The sequence below is a fragment of the Solea senegalensis genome, linkage group LG11, assembly GCF_019176455.1.
Source record: "Solea senegalensis isolate Sse05_10M linkage group LG11, IFAPA_SoseM_1, whole genome shotgun sequence".
Classification (NCBI taxonomy): Eukaryota; Metazoa; Chordata; class Actinopteri; order Pleuronectiformes; family Soleidae; genus Solea; species Solea senegalensis.
In genome coordinates, this window is record NC_058031.1 from 5,492,023 (window position 1) to 5,506,072 (window position 14,050).

The following is a 14,050-nucleotide window of genomic DNA, read 5'->3' on the forward strand; positions in this document are numbered from 1 at the left end:
TGCCTTGTTGATGCCAGAGGTCCAAGGAGAATGAGCAAGTTATAAAAAGGCAACAGTAACTCAAATGAACCGCTCATTACGGCCACGTTAGGAAGAAGACGATGGAACTGTGAAGCAGCAGAAGACCACGTCTGGTGAGTGTAAGTTTGTTTTTTTTCCTCCTGAAATCAGACCAAAAGAAAAGCAAAATGTTGAATTGTAAAGGCGACAAGAAACGATTACACCTGTGTGGAGAGAGAATCTGAATTCTGTGTAAGTTTGATGCAAAAAATCAAACTTTAAACAACACTGTATTGACCTACATACACATTTAAATAAGGGTAGGTCAAATATTGATTTGGTGATATATCTCAATCCTTCGTTTTGCAATGCCGGAATTGATATGCCGGCACAAATATCAATATTTTGCTTAATAAATTAAGATGCTTTAAAGTAAACAGTCCCTGCCAGTTTACTGAATGAGGAAAACTCAGGTGGACGTTACCTTGCCGAAGAGGAGTGAGTTTGTTGTGAATAAATGGAGAAATCCTGCACTTTTAACTTTTCACATTTTTAACGTTTTGTTTTCTTCAGTGACAGATATCGTAGTGTATCGCTATAAAATTGTTCTGCAATGTATTGATTATCACAGAATCGCTGTATTGTGATATTATTGGCATCGTGGACCATGTATCGCATATTGTGAGGTAAATGTTTTCATTTTTTACAATTGATATATGTATGTATATATATGTGTGTGTATATATATATATATATATGTATATATACATATATACTTACACCTGCCTACTGTCTACTAACCCTATAAATGGTGAGTGTTTTCTAATTTATGTGCATATGTGTTAATTATCCAGTGAGACACTGCCTAACTGATCTAAACCTGAGAGGCAGCAACAAAAGTCCAACAAAAAGGTTTTAAGGAGGAGTTGACTTCAGTGGGAGAAAAACCATCACCTTTTTTTTCCCTCCTCCCCCATCGATCTACACCTTCCCCAGTCAAATCTAGCGTCGCTGTGAGACGACGCAGCAGTCAGTGACCAAACCTGTGTGCAGGTATAAAAGCAGCACCAGCAGCAGCAGGGACAGACAGACGGAGCAGAGCTGTGTTGACAGAGACGAGACACTTGACTTGTTTCCTGGGACACAGGTGGGATCTGTCTGGAACGTCCACTGTTCTCTACTCTATCATCTGCATCAGCAACATGGTACGGGAATTTAACATTTTCTTATTGATTGTGTCAATATGAGCATCTTTTAAATGCTTCAGTAATGTCTCTGCATGTTTTTATGTGTGAGTTTAAAATGACTGACAGGCTGTTTATTGCAGACTGTCTGCAGAGAGGAGCTCAAGCCATTGTCATTACTGTCATTAAATCTTAAATTTTTTTTTTTAAAGAAAAAAACTCCTATTGTTTATAATCTTTGTTTTCTTGGTTTTGAAGTATATTCATATTCTAGACTATAATCTACTCATATATAACAGATGTCACTCGGTGGCTAAAAATCATCTTGGGGGGAAGTTCATGTTTCCCTTACAGGAAGAACAAAAGCTGAAATTCTCAACATGTTCAAACACGTTTTGTTGGAAGATGCAACAGTGGAGTGGTGAAATAATCCTGTCCTCTTTTTGTTTACGCTTGAAAAAAAAGAAAAAAACTGTGATGGACAATGCAGTATCACCAGACACTGTTTGCAGTAAAGTACCTTAAAGGGATACTTGAGTAAAAGTAGCTTACCAGAAAAGGACTTTGGTAGAAGTTGGAGTCACTTTTTTATAATATCACTTAAGTAAAATCTTAAAGATGAAATTTACTTTACTTTCTGATATAAAATGGACTTAAGTTTTAGAAGAAAAGTGAGGAGTAAGGATTGAGCCATGGTGGCTCAGTGGTAGGGAGTAGAGTTGTCTTTCAACTGGAAGGTTGTGGGTTCAATTCCTGGCTCTGCTAGTCTGTATGTGTCCTTGTGTAAGACATTTAATCCCATGTTGAAAGATGTGTGAATGGCAAACTGTAGTGTAAAGCAGCTCATCAAGACTAGAAAAACTCTAATATAAATACAGACCATAATACCAACTCTTCTACTACTGATTTTATTTGGTAGATAGAGGAAATGTAGTAAAAAGTAGTAATGTAGTAAAAGTAAAAGTTGCTAGAAATACAACTAACAAAGTCAAGTACAGTAACACTATGTGTACTTTATTACATTACAACACAAAGTTATATTAGTCTTGGATTTTTCATTAGTTGAAATGTGTTAGCTTTAATTTGTGTTTCGAGTGGGTTTGCTAGTTTTTATCAGTTTTTATTATTTTTTTGTAAATGCTAGGTTTTAGTTTAGTTATTTATTATTGTTAGTGTTAGTTTTAGTTGTTTGTAATATGGAGTATTTTTATCTCAAATACAACCTTTAAAAATGGCAGGCATTCATATGAACCCAAAAAAATGTACAGATAAGATAATTAATAATAATAATTAATTAATTAAATACGATAAAGATAATTAAGCACATTCAAATTCACTATAATTTTAGTTAGTTTTAGTGATAACACAATTCAGTTTCATTTAGTTATCAGGGGGGGTTTTAAACTCTACTTTTCCTTTTTATTTCAGTTAACTAAAATGTTTTTCAATTTTAGTTTTCGTGAACTATAATAGCCTTGTTGCAACACTGCATGTTTGCATTGCAACCTCGTAAAAATCAATGAATATTTTAAATAGTTTTTGCTTTGAAAAACCATGTTGTCTGAATTTCTTAAATTCCTTCTGGGGAAAAAACATCACTGCTGCAAATTCAAAGTCCACAAATTCACTGTAAAACTCTAGTGGCCTAGATTTCAGCTGCTCCTCTTAGATCTTGTATTTAATATTTATTTTTCCTTCTGTTTTTGTGAAAACAAATAATCCCAAACATGTGGAAGAAAAGGTTGTGTTCACTCTTCAGTACTCTTCTTCTCCGGTCGTGATCATGGTTTTTGTTTCCCTCTGCACAGAGAGAGTGCATCTCCATCCACGTGGGCCAGGCAGGAGTGCAGACAGGAAACGCCTGCTGGGAGCTCTTCTGCCTGGAGCACGGCATCGCTCCCGACGGCACCTTCCCGGACGGCCATGCACAACCAAACTCACGTGAAGATCCATTCAGCACTTTCTTCAGCACTGGGAGTCGAGGGCGTCACAGTCCACGAGCGTTATACGTGGATCTGGAGCCCACGGTGGTCGGTGAGTATAGTCCTGGAGACTGTGTGTGTTTATTTTTATTTTTTATTTCTTATCTATTTTCTTTTATTGAGTGTTCCAGTCAAGTTTGTGTCTGGCATGAGTTCCTCTCCATCACTTATGGCCTTGTGCAGTTACAGTAACTGCTAATAGGATACAGACTCTGGTATCCAGGCAACGAGTGCAGCTGTGACTCCTTTTTTCAATGCTGCCAACATTTACAGAGGTGTTCTATGTAAACAGTAGTCTAACGCTCCAGTGAGTATTCAGTTGATTTTAGCAGGTGATTTGTGATTTATTTATATAGAAACATTATTATAGTTTCAATGAAGCCGTCTAGGATCACTACATTTATGCTGTGAGTTAAATTATTTAAATTTAATGATTTATTATTTTGCTTTTATTTAACACAATTTCAGACGCAACAGTTCATCCAGTGTTTTTATTGCATTTATGTTCATGACAGAATGGAATAGGGATTGGGTACCTTGCTCACAGGTGCCTCGAACTTTGTCCTGGCAGGGATTTGAACTGGCAACAATAATCTTTACGCTCATCCATGGGTTGTCAAAAATAAACAAAATAAATTAAACATTGATTTTATTAAAACAAATTCATACTATTCCATTTATCCTCTATACTCAACATTTGCACTTTTTTGTTTTCTGTTTTTTATACTATTATTAATATTATAGCAGCTCAGCCTCAAACTTCCGCTACTGAGGTTTCTGACTCCGGATGACCTGGTTGACGCGCTTTGCCTTGGCGATCGCTCTTTTGTACTCTGATTGAATGTCCAGGCTGTTTGTTTAGTTGCAATATATTGGTTTATTGCTGTGCGTTTCTTTGCATAATGAAATTCCTTCAAATAATCCACAACATTCACGAGTAGCGCCTCCGCGGTACAGCGGTCGAAAACCGTTTGCCCTTCCGGTTCACAAACCTGACAAGGACAGTGATATTGCCACCTATATACACACCTGAGCTCCCCCTCTGAGAGCACAGCGACCCCACACACACATTGAGTGAATTACACCAAACCCTCATACCACAATTAAACACATTCGGCTTCTATACACCGGCCCCTAATTGTTAATGGCAGCCTGACATAACAATTCAAACACAACAAGACAGGAGCAAATAATGTGTTGATACAGTTACATTAAAGTGCAGTACAGACAAATCTATATTCCATGTACCAAACAAAGTTTCGTCACTGGCCTTTCAATAATGTTGGCCCTTGTCTGTAACCTCACGGAACCAGCCCTTGTTTATCTGGAAAAACCTCCAGAACCCTGCCAAGCAGCCATGAGTGGTTCCAGGCCATAGCATCCTCTGAGAGCTTTGATTGGCTCTCTGTCTGTCTGTCCACTTCTGTTTTCAGCTGCAGATTCTCTTGCTGCAGAAGCCGATTCTTCTGAGTCTCCTGGTTTAATTCCTCCTTCTCCTTCTGACCACGCCCTTCATGCTCGTCCCAATTCTCCTTCTGCTGCACCAAAACACAATACTTGTTGTGCAGCGTCCTGTGTTCATTCTCTAGTGCCCTCTGTTTGCCTTTCAACGATGCATGCTGACTGATCAGCTGCTCATACTCGTACGCTTGCCTTTCCTGAACACTCAGCAGGCGTTCGTGGTCACTGAGCACACTTTCTCGAGCCCGCCATGCCTCCTCACGCTGTCGCTGCCATGACTCTACCTCCGTCTCCAAGGCTGTGACTTGACCTTGCAGCACAGCATTCTGGGCCGTCAGAGACACACTCTGAGAGGAGAGTGTGGAGTTCTCCACCTGCAGTTTTGCCGTTTGTGTGAGTAAGCCTGAATTCTGTTCCTGTAGGGTGGTGGTGTGTCGCTGCAGTGCCACCATCTGGTTGTTAAGAGAAGTGTTCTGGTTCTCCAACTGCTTGATCTGGTCCTTCACTTTTACCTCACGGACCCTCGCCTCACTGTTAGACTGAGCACGCTCCTGAAGAGACGCCACTGCCTCAGACAGGTGCTGCTTCTCATTTAACTCATAGCTGTACTGCTTGACCAGCATTTCTTCGAGCTTGCACACAGAGATCCTGTTCACCATCGCCAAGGGCAGCTCCACCTCCGAAGCACCACTGTTTCCATTCAGTGGTCCGTTAACAACCCATCCAAGCACTGTCTTTATAGCATATGGGCCATTCCCGCTACTGTTAATGACCTCCCAGGGTTCTAAAATCCTGGGAGCGTTAGTTCCAATTAACAGGTCGACGTTTGCTTTTATGTTTGGGATGTTTACCTTGGACAAATATGGCCACTTTGCCAGTTCTTCAGATGTTACCATGTTATTAATATTGACTGGCATTTGTGTCTGTGTGAGAACCTCTGGGAGAATATGAAAGTCATTGCTGTCCAGAGTAGATACCTCCAAGCCAATTAATGAATATGCTGGAACCACTTTTTTCTGCCCCATCGTGCTCAACAGGAAGTTGTTTTTTCTCCCTGTGATGTTTAGCTTCCGCATTAGTTGTTCTGAGCAGAATGTGGCTGAACTTCCTGGATCCAAAAAGGCATACGTTTTTATTATGTGATTTCCCTTTGCACTTTTGACCTTCACAGGCAGGATGGATAACACACACCGGTCCTTACCGGCCCCTGTATATCCACATGTTTTAGGTGAAGTTGGCTGGTGAGATGTTTCAGACTTTTCCGGGGCTGGTTGCCTTTTAATATGAAGCACAGTGGGGTGGGTTTGACTACATATTTTACATGTCAAGCGATCCTCACAGTCACGACTCATGTGTCCCACACATAAACATGCAAAACAAACCCCCCTTTGCCTCAGAATCTGAATCTTTTCCTTGTGCTTCCAACCCTTGAACTGTTTGCAGTCCTCCAAAGAGTGGCTACGAGCACAGCAAAGGCATTCAGTCTTTTCTGGGCCTGCTGTGGGCTCCTCAACCTTTTCCAGCGCTTCCATAGATGTTATAGTGGTGGCCATGACATTTCCTTTCATATTATATCGAGGTTGTGCTTTAAACCCAGTGACAGACTTTATCCCAGCAACACCAGATGACTCCTGTATCTCACCAAACAAAGGGTCAGAAAGAATACTGACACGACGCTCAATGAACATAACCATATCCATGAAGCAAGCTGGTTGATTGGTTGTCTCCATTATGTCATGGGCTATGGTCCTCCATTGCTCCCTCATTCTGAATGGCAGCTTTGACACAATGGCTCTTATATTTACTGGCATATTCAGTTCCTGCATGTACTGAAGCTCTTCCATTACATTGCAGCATCCACGCAGAAATAATGAATAGGCTTGCAGAGCTCTTACGTCCTCAGATTTAATTGTCTGCCAGGCCAGAGCCTTTTCCATATAAGCACTTGCAATTTTGTACTGATTTCCAAAATGTTTCTGGATTAGTTCCTTTGCTACTGCATAACCACGCTCTGGAGCCATATGCTGGCAGCTTCGCACCAGTTCACGTGGCTGTCCTCTTGTGAACTGTTCCAGATAGTATAAACAATCCGCTTGTCCTGCCTTTTCCTCTACTCCTTGCTCAAAGGCTTTGATGAATGTCCTGTAATGGAGAGGGTCCCCCTCAAATGTGGGAATATCTCGTGGTGGTAGTGTCATCATATGCTGTTGCTGTACCAGAGCTGCTGTTATTTCATTTTGCCTTTGCATTATGGTAAGTATGTCAGGTGGACTTTGGCCAATGTGGTGTTGTTGCATAGGTTGAGCAGTTGATGACTGGTGTTGAAAATGCAGCGATGTTTCAGATATATTGACCTGTTGCTGCTGTTTTTGGCTGCACTGATGCATTGAAGCAGCTTGGACCCATTGCTCAGTTTCCTTGGGTTGCACATCCTTTAATATGGTTTCCTTGGGTGGTAGTGACCATTTTGACAATCCATTTTGTGTTGATTTCCATCCAACAGGACGGTACATCTTTGCCATAGGGTTCAACGTGGTGACAGAGTTTTCAAGCCTTTTCTTTTTCTCCTTTTCCAAATAGGAATTCATGCCATTGCTGTGTGCTTGAGAAGAACCTCTCCACTCTGAAGCCTGTAATACAGCCAGCTTAGCAGTGGATGCAGCTATTTCAGCTTGTAAATCAAGCTGTTCTCTTTTTCTTTTCAGCTGCTGTTCCTGTTCCTCCAAGTCATGCCTTTCTTTTAAAGCTGCAGCCAGAGCAACAAGCGCTGCCCTTTCTGCTTCAACCTTTATGGCTGCAGAGGATACAGTACTTGATCTTACACTACTACGGCTCCTATGGCTCGAGTGCTTACTAATATTTGAAACACTGTCATCAGGATTAACTTCGTCCACAACATTACCATTTTCATTTGCAACACTGTCATCATTTGATACCCACATTTTTGTGTTAGCAATACACTCATTAATAGGCAACATTTTTGCCTTGAACCATATTTCATGTTTTTCCTTTTCCTCACATGGCAAAGAATCCAACAAATTATTATGCATGTATTTTGCTTCATGACAGACTTCCAATAATTCATCAAGAGCATCCTGTACCTTTGTTTTATCATGCTTTTGCATCAAATCTTGTATTGATTTTCTTATGATGGCTGTTTGATTTAACTTAGCCTTTCTGCCAGACTGCAACCTGTCTAATTCATTAGCAAGGGCCTTTGCAGTGAGTTTAACCACATGTTTTTTAGTTTGTGTTTCAACACCGCCACCCACACTACTAGATGTAATAACATTTTGCACATTAGTCCCAGCAGCTTCAATTGTGTCCGACATAGCGCTGCTTCTTCTCATGATGAATAGTCAGTTCATAAACAGCCAGCAGCAATCAACGGATGCGACGCAAAGTTTATTGTCCCCCTCGCTTCGGCGACCAATGCATTGGGTTTATGCCCGGCGATGTGTGCACACAATTTCAATGGCCATTTACCGGTGTAGCGCTACACATACCTCCGTGCGTTGGGCGCCATGCGGTAGTTCCATGGTCTGATGGTCCGATGATCCGATGGTAATGGTCCGATGATCCTATGCTCCACAGTCAGGTTCAGCTCCAGCACCGCTCTCCGGCGTCTCGATATCCACGTCCAGACGCTCTCCAAATCCCTCAAAGTCCAAACCGCTTCCAGCAGCTCCCCCCGTCTTGCGCTCTCGTGAGCGGGTGCGATGACGGCGTTCACGGGATCTGGACCTCCGGCGTTCTCTTCGTTCCGTACCAAACGTGCCTTAAGTGTCCCACAAAGTTCCAACTGGTGCAGGTTTTCGACTAATATTATAGCAGCTCAGCCTCAAACTTCCGCTACTGAGGTTTCTGACTCCGGATGACCTGGTTGACGCGCTTTGCCTTGGCGATCGCTCTTTTGTACTCTGATTGAATGTCCAGGCTGTTTGTTTAGTTGCAATATATTGGTTTATTGCTGTGCGTTTCTTTGCATAATGAAATTCCTTCAAATAATCCACAACATTCACGAGTAGCGCCTCCGCGGTACAGCGGTCGAAAACCGTTTGCCCTTCCGGTTCACAAACCTGACAAGGACAGTGATATTGCCACCTATATACACACCTGAGCTCCCCCTCTGAGAGCACAGCGACCCCACACACACATTGAGTGAATTACACCAAACCCTCATACCACAATTAAACACATTCGGCTTCTATAATTAATAATAACATTATGATGATTATTAATTGTTTATTAATTAATTAATAACTTTTGTCTTATCCTACCTTATATTTACCTCTTCACTAGTTGCTTTGTATAGCTGCACCACTATAGAATAATGGAAAAGTCAAGATATTGTGTATCCGCATTTTACACACAATTCTCTTCTACTTCTAATAAGTGTGATAACAAATAAGATAATAAAATGCACATTACTCTCATCCTCTAAATTCACACATGTAGTGTTTGTGTTGTGATGTAAATAGGGTCTGGTTTTGGAGGTTTCTTTTGCTCTTTCTAACACTGAATCTTTTGTTTCAGATGAAGTGAGGGTCGGTAAATACAGAGATCTCTTCCACCCCGAGCAGCTGATCTCTGGAAAGGAGGACGCAGCCAACAACTACGCTCGTGGCCATTACACTGTCGGCAAAGACATCATTGATGACGTCATGGAGCGCATCCGTAAAATGGTCTGTAATGAAAGTTTATGTCCTTCACGTAAATGATGAAAAAGGGATTCCAGTGAGACCTAATGTGGTTTTAATAAATGAATGAAACAATAAAACAGCAATTAAAAACAACAGTGACACGGAGAACATATCAGACTCTGTTTTAAAGAAAGATACTCAAAGCATAAAAGTAAAATTAAATTTATACCTAAAGAGATACACCCAAATGGTCTAAATTTGTAGTAAATGACACATAAAATGATACAGAAATGAAATACACACAGTACAGTATAATAATCACAATAAACGTAATAAAATACAAAGTTGATTAATAAAATAAATAGAAATAACACACAATGAGCCTCAGGATACATTGTCAGTTCAACACATGCAGAAGAATATGCGCCTTTATTTAGATAAATAAGCCACAAGTTCCTTTGCAGAGCCACTTGGAGAAGTACGACAATAACATTATGCATTCAATAACCCACATATTGTTATTTTCACGTCATGCACGCTCACGCAGCAGGGGATACAAATCCTGTCGTGGATAACTACCTTGGCACAACATCGGCACTAGGACACCCCTGGATACGACCCCAACCACAACCTGGTTGTGGGTGATATATCTGTGATATTCTAATTTTAACATGGCACACATGGTCAAAATGTTGGGGGCTTCACAAAAGGAGTTTGCTTTGCAACCAAAAGACAAAGTCCAGTTTTATATACAGTACAGGTTCCTCTAACCATCTTTTCTGTTGCTTTTTAATTGCATCTCATGCTTTTATAAGTCAACAGAGACTGTCCTGTCATTTGTCCCTCTCATCAGACGGACCAGTGCTCTGGCCTGCAGGGTTTCCTCATCTTCCACAGCTTTGGAGGTGGCACCGGCTCTGGCTTCACCTCACTGTTGATGGAGCGTCTGTCAGTCGACTACGGCAAGAAATCCAAGCTGGAGTTTGCCGTGTACCCTGCTCCTCACGTGTCCACAGCTGTGGTGGAGCCGTACAACGCCATCCTCACCACCCACACCACCTTAGAACAGTCCGACTGCGCCTTCATGGTGGACAACGAGGCCATCTACGACATATGTCGCCGCAACATGGAAATCGAGAGCCCGAGTTACGTCAACCTCAACAGGTTGGTCGGTCAGATCGTCTCCTCCATCACCGCCTCGCTTCGTTTCGAAGGTGCCCTAAATGTGGACCTGATGGAGTTCCAGACAAACCTGGTGCCCTTTCCACGCATCCACTTCCCGCTGGTCACTTACTCGCCCATCATCTCGGCAGAGAAGGCCTACCACGAACAGCTGACTGTGTCCGAGATCACCAGTGCCTGCTTTGAGCCAAGCAACCAAATGGTCAAGTGTGATCCTCGCGGCGGGAAGTACATGGCGTGCTGCATGCTGTACCGAGGTGACGTCGTCCCCAAGGACGTGAACAGCGCCATCGCAAGTGTGAAAACCAGACGCTCCGTCCAGTTTGTCGACTGGTGTCCCACTGGTTTCAAGGTGAGTGGAGGACAACACAGTGCAAGGACAAGAAACGTCCACTTCCTGATCATTTTCTTTGCATCAACAGGTAGGAATCAACTTCCAGCCCCCAACTGCAGTTCCTGGCGGAGACCTGGCCAAAGTCCAGAGAGCCGTGTGTATGCTGAGCAACACCACTGCCATCGCAGAGGCCTGGTCTCGCCTTGACCACAAGTTTGACCTCATGTACGCAAAACGCGCCTTTGTCCACTGGTACGTGGGTGAAGGCATGGAGGAGGGGGAGTTTGCAGAGGCCAGAGAGGATCTGGCCTGTCTGGAGAAGGATTACATGGAGCTGGGTCAAACAGGTGCCGACTCTGAGAATGATGACGACGAGGAATACTGAGCTCTGGTGATTTTTTTTTTTATCCTGTACTGACAGTATTATAAGTTAGAATGATCTGTTAGGATCTGCATAAAATGCATCTCCTCCTGTTTCCTCTTCCTCTTTCCCCTCCTGTTCTTTGGCTGTCTGTCTGTCTTTCCCATCTGCATGAGTGGGTGTATCTGCTTGTCTTGTTCCCTGCAGGCTGGCCGGAGAAACCCTGTTACCTGGTTTCCCTCCAGCTCACCTGCTGCAGATTAATCTGCAGACGAAGTAGTAATCAAGGATAGTCATCAGAGCCTCAACCTGGCGACCCTCCAACCAGCTGACACCCTGACGGGCCTTTCAGCTGTGAGCCCCTTGAACCAGACCTGTCCGGGGGAGCTGTAGCATTGTACTGTTCTTTTTTTTTGGTAGAAATGCATCCTATTCCCTGCATCCAGACTTGTACCGCCACCTGAGGGTGAAGTGGGATACTACAGGGTCCTCGATATGCGACATACTTCAGATTGCACAGAAATATACCAGAGCCTCAATACATATGTATGTATATATATATATATATATATATATATATATATATATATATATATATATATATATATATATATATATATATATATACATATACACATATGTACATACATATGTGTGTATATGTATAAGCTTTAGGAGAAGAATGCAAGCTTTTACAAATTATGTTTGAATTGTACTGTGAAATAAAGTGTCTTTACAGTATCCTGTGAGAGAGACTGTGACTGTGTGTGGTGGTCACATGTGACACCACACAATAACCACCATCCACATTGTTGGATGTCACGTCTCTTCACATTTCCTGTGCGTGCCTCTTCAATCTGTGACAAACTACCTTTTAAACTAATGTGCACGCAACCCAACCAAATGATCCTTTTGATAAAAATAATGAGGTAAAATCTTCTGACCGTTTGTTTTGTTTTTTGTTCTTATTTGTTCCCTCATGGTTCTGGGTCATCTCCAAAGTGACTTCAGGGACTGAAGTGTTTGACTGGGTGTAAAATGCTGTGTGATAGAGAAAGCATGACATATGACTGGGAGTGTGGAAGGGTGAATGTCAAAGATGTGGTATAAAGCGCTTAGAGGTGATCTTCAAGACAACTAAGGCTCGATATCACAGGTCTCCAACTTGCAGCCAGCAGGCCACATGCGCCCGCCCCATATGTCTTTTATTCATATTAATTTTGCATCCTAAATGTATTTTGTGAACTATCAAAACACTTATGTTGAAACGTGAAATATGATCATAAATTTTATAATTTAGATGTCTTTGTCCTCAAACAAATTAACTTTTTTTCACTTGACCAAAGGAGAATACATAAATAAATGTTAAATAAATAAAACATGTTGAAAAACCTCACCTTTTTATCCCCACACAGGAAAGCTAGGAAATATCTATAATTTGACATGTTAATCAAGAAATAATACTTTTTTTTTGTTGCTTCTACACACTGGTGTTTTAACCATTACAGAAAAATAAAATATGATTTTGATAATTACCAGTGCTGTTAATTTAGGACAGCTGGTGGTCTAATACATTTGTGAAGCTCTGTATTTCAGTCTCTTCTCCTCACATGGTCCCAGACTGGCTCTATGTGATGATGATGATGATGATGATGGTGAGGTCAGGACTTTAAGGGGGTCCACACCATCTGTTGCAGCAGGACTCTGTCTGTCTTTTGTCTCTGTAGTTCTTTGTGGCTGTTTGTGTGGGGGTCATTGTGTTGTTGTTGGAGGATGATTGTCTGAATCACACTCCTCCTCCTCCCCCTCTTATCGATTGGTATCGATTAATAATAATAAGTTGTTTGTTTTCTCCTCAGACAAACTTGAAGGAGGCTCTGACAGGGTCACAGATGAGCAGCTGTCAGGAAACATTTACAGGAAACAACCAATCAAACTGGCTATTTAAACAATAAGTCCCGGCGGTGGAGCCGTAAAAAGTGTCACCTGAACATATTCATCCGCGCAAACATAGGATAAACATACGACTATGTTTGTGTTTTTTACACGGCGTGAATAACATGATATGGGGAATGTTCCGAGGTCTGTTGTTCATTTAGCTACAGTTTATCGTTGCGTTGGTGAAGAAGAGTAAAGTTTTGAGAAAATGTGACTTGTTTGTTTTTAGGCTCCATCTACATAATCACCTATAGGCTAGATCCGCGTTCCTGCTGCTGAAAACGAGGAAATAATTCAGTGGCATAAGAGGAACTTAATAATAATAATACTCGTATTAACATGAAGTCGAAATACCATATATGATACATATTACATTAATTGGTTCCCCTTAATCACATAACGAAGACATTAGCAGTGTAAAAAAGTAACAAATAATAAACATGCTTTATAAACACCACAAAATACACTGTAGGAAGAAAAATAAATATGAAGTGATCTAATATATAATATAAAATAAAAAAAAGTATCCAATCCAATCCAACTTTATTTGTAAAGCACTTTAAAACAGCCACAGTGGACCAAAGTGTTGTACAGAATAATAAATAAAAGACACCATGAATAAAAGGCATAGACGTTCACATGAGGGTAATCAGATACATCTAAAACAACTTAAAGAATTCAGACATAAAAATGTGGATAAAAGTAACATAAACCACAATAAAAACAGATTCAAAATAAATAAATAAACATAAAACAAAGAGAAGAGATGAGAACTTAGCAGAAGAAGAGATTTTAAAACAGACAGGGAAGAGGCCTGTCTAATGTGCAGATGCAGATCATTCCAATCCACTGTTTTTATACAGTAACCTTTATTTAATCAGGAAAAACCACATTGAGATCTCTTTTTCAAGTGTGTCATGGCCAAGACAGACAGCAGCACAGTTACAAAGTATACAACAAGGTTA

At 41.2% G+C, this 14,050-nt stretch overlaps 1 protein-coding gene across 3 annotated transcripts; it reads left to right on the plus strand.

Moving 5' to 3' along the window:
• The first annotated feature begins 1,006 nt into the window (after window positions 1–1,006).
• Window positions 1,007–13,308, plus strand: tuba5 (tubulin alpha 5). 3 transcript variants are annotated; one of them, XM_044037679.1, is made up of 6 exons: window positions 1,007–1,205; window positions 2,993–3,218; window positions 9,164–9,312; window positions 10,124–10,804; window positions 10,875–11,177; window positions 13,007–13,308. In XM_044037679.1, the coding sequence occupies exons 1-5, from the start codon at window positions 1,203–1,205 to the stop codon at window positions 11,169–11,171; spliced, it is 1,356 nt and encodes a 451-aa protein (XP_043893614.1). In that variant the 5' UTR covers window positions 1,007–1,202; the 3' UTR covers window positions 11,172–11,177; window positions 13,007–13,308. The 3 variants fall into 3 exon arrangements, with proteins under 3 accessions (XP_043893614.1, XP_043893613.1, XP_043893612.1); XM_044037678.1 differs by lacking the exon at window positions 13,007–13,308 and adding an exon at window positions 11,355–11,582; XM_044037677.1 differs by lacking the exon at window positions 13,007–13,308 and having other exon boundaries at window positions 10,875–11,582.
• The last annotated feature ends 742 nt before the right edge of the window (window positions 13,309–14,050 follow it).

What these genes read in the sequence shown, in the direction of transcription:
- tuba5 (XM_044037679.1), top strand. An exon ending in TCTGGAGCCCACGGTGGTCG is followed by an intron (nt 3,219 to 9,163) that starts GTGAGTATAGTC and finishes CTTTTGTTTCAG; the next exon opens with ATGAAGTGAGGGTCGGTAAA. An exon ending in GGTGTCCCACTGGTTTCAAG is followed by an intron (nt 10,805 to 10,874) that starts GTGAGTGGAGGA and finishes TTGCATCAACAG; the next exon opens with GTAGGAATCAACTTCCAGCC.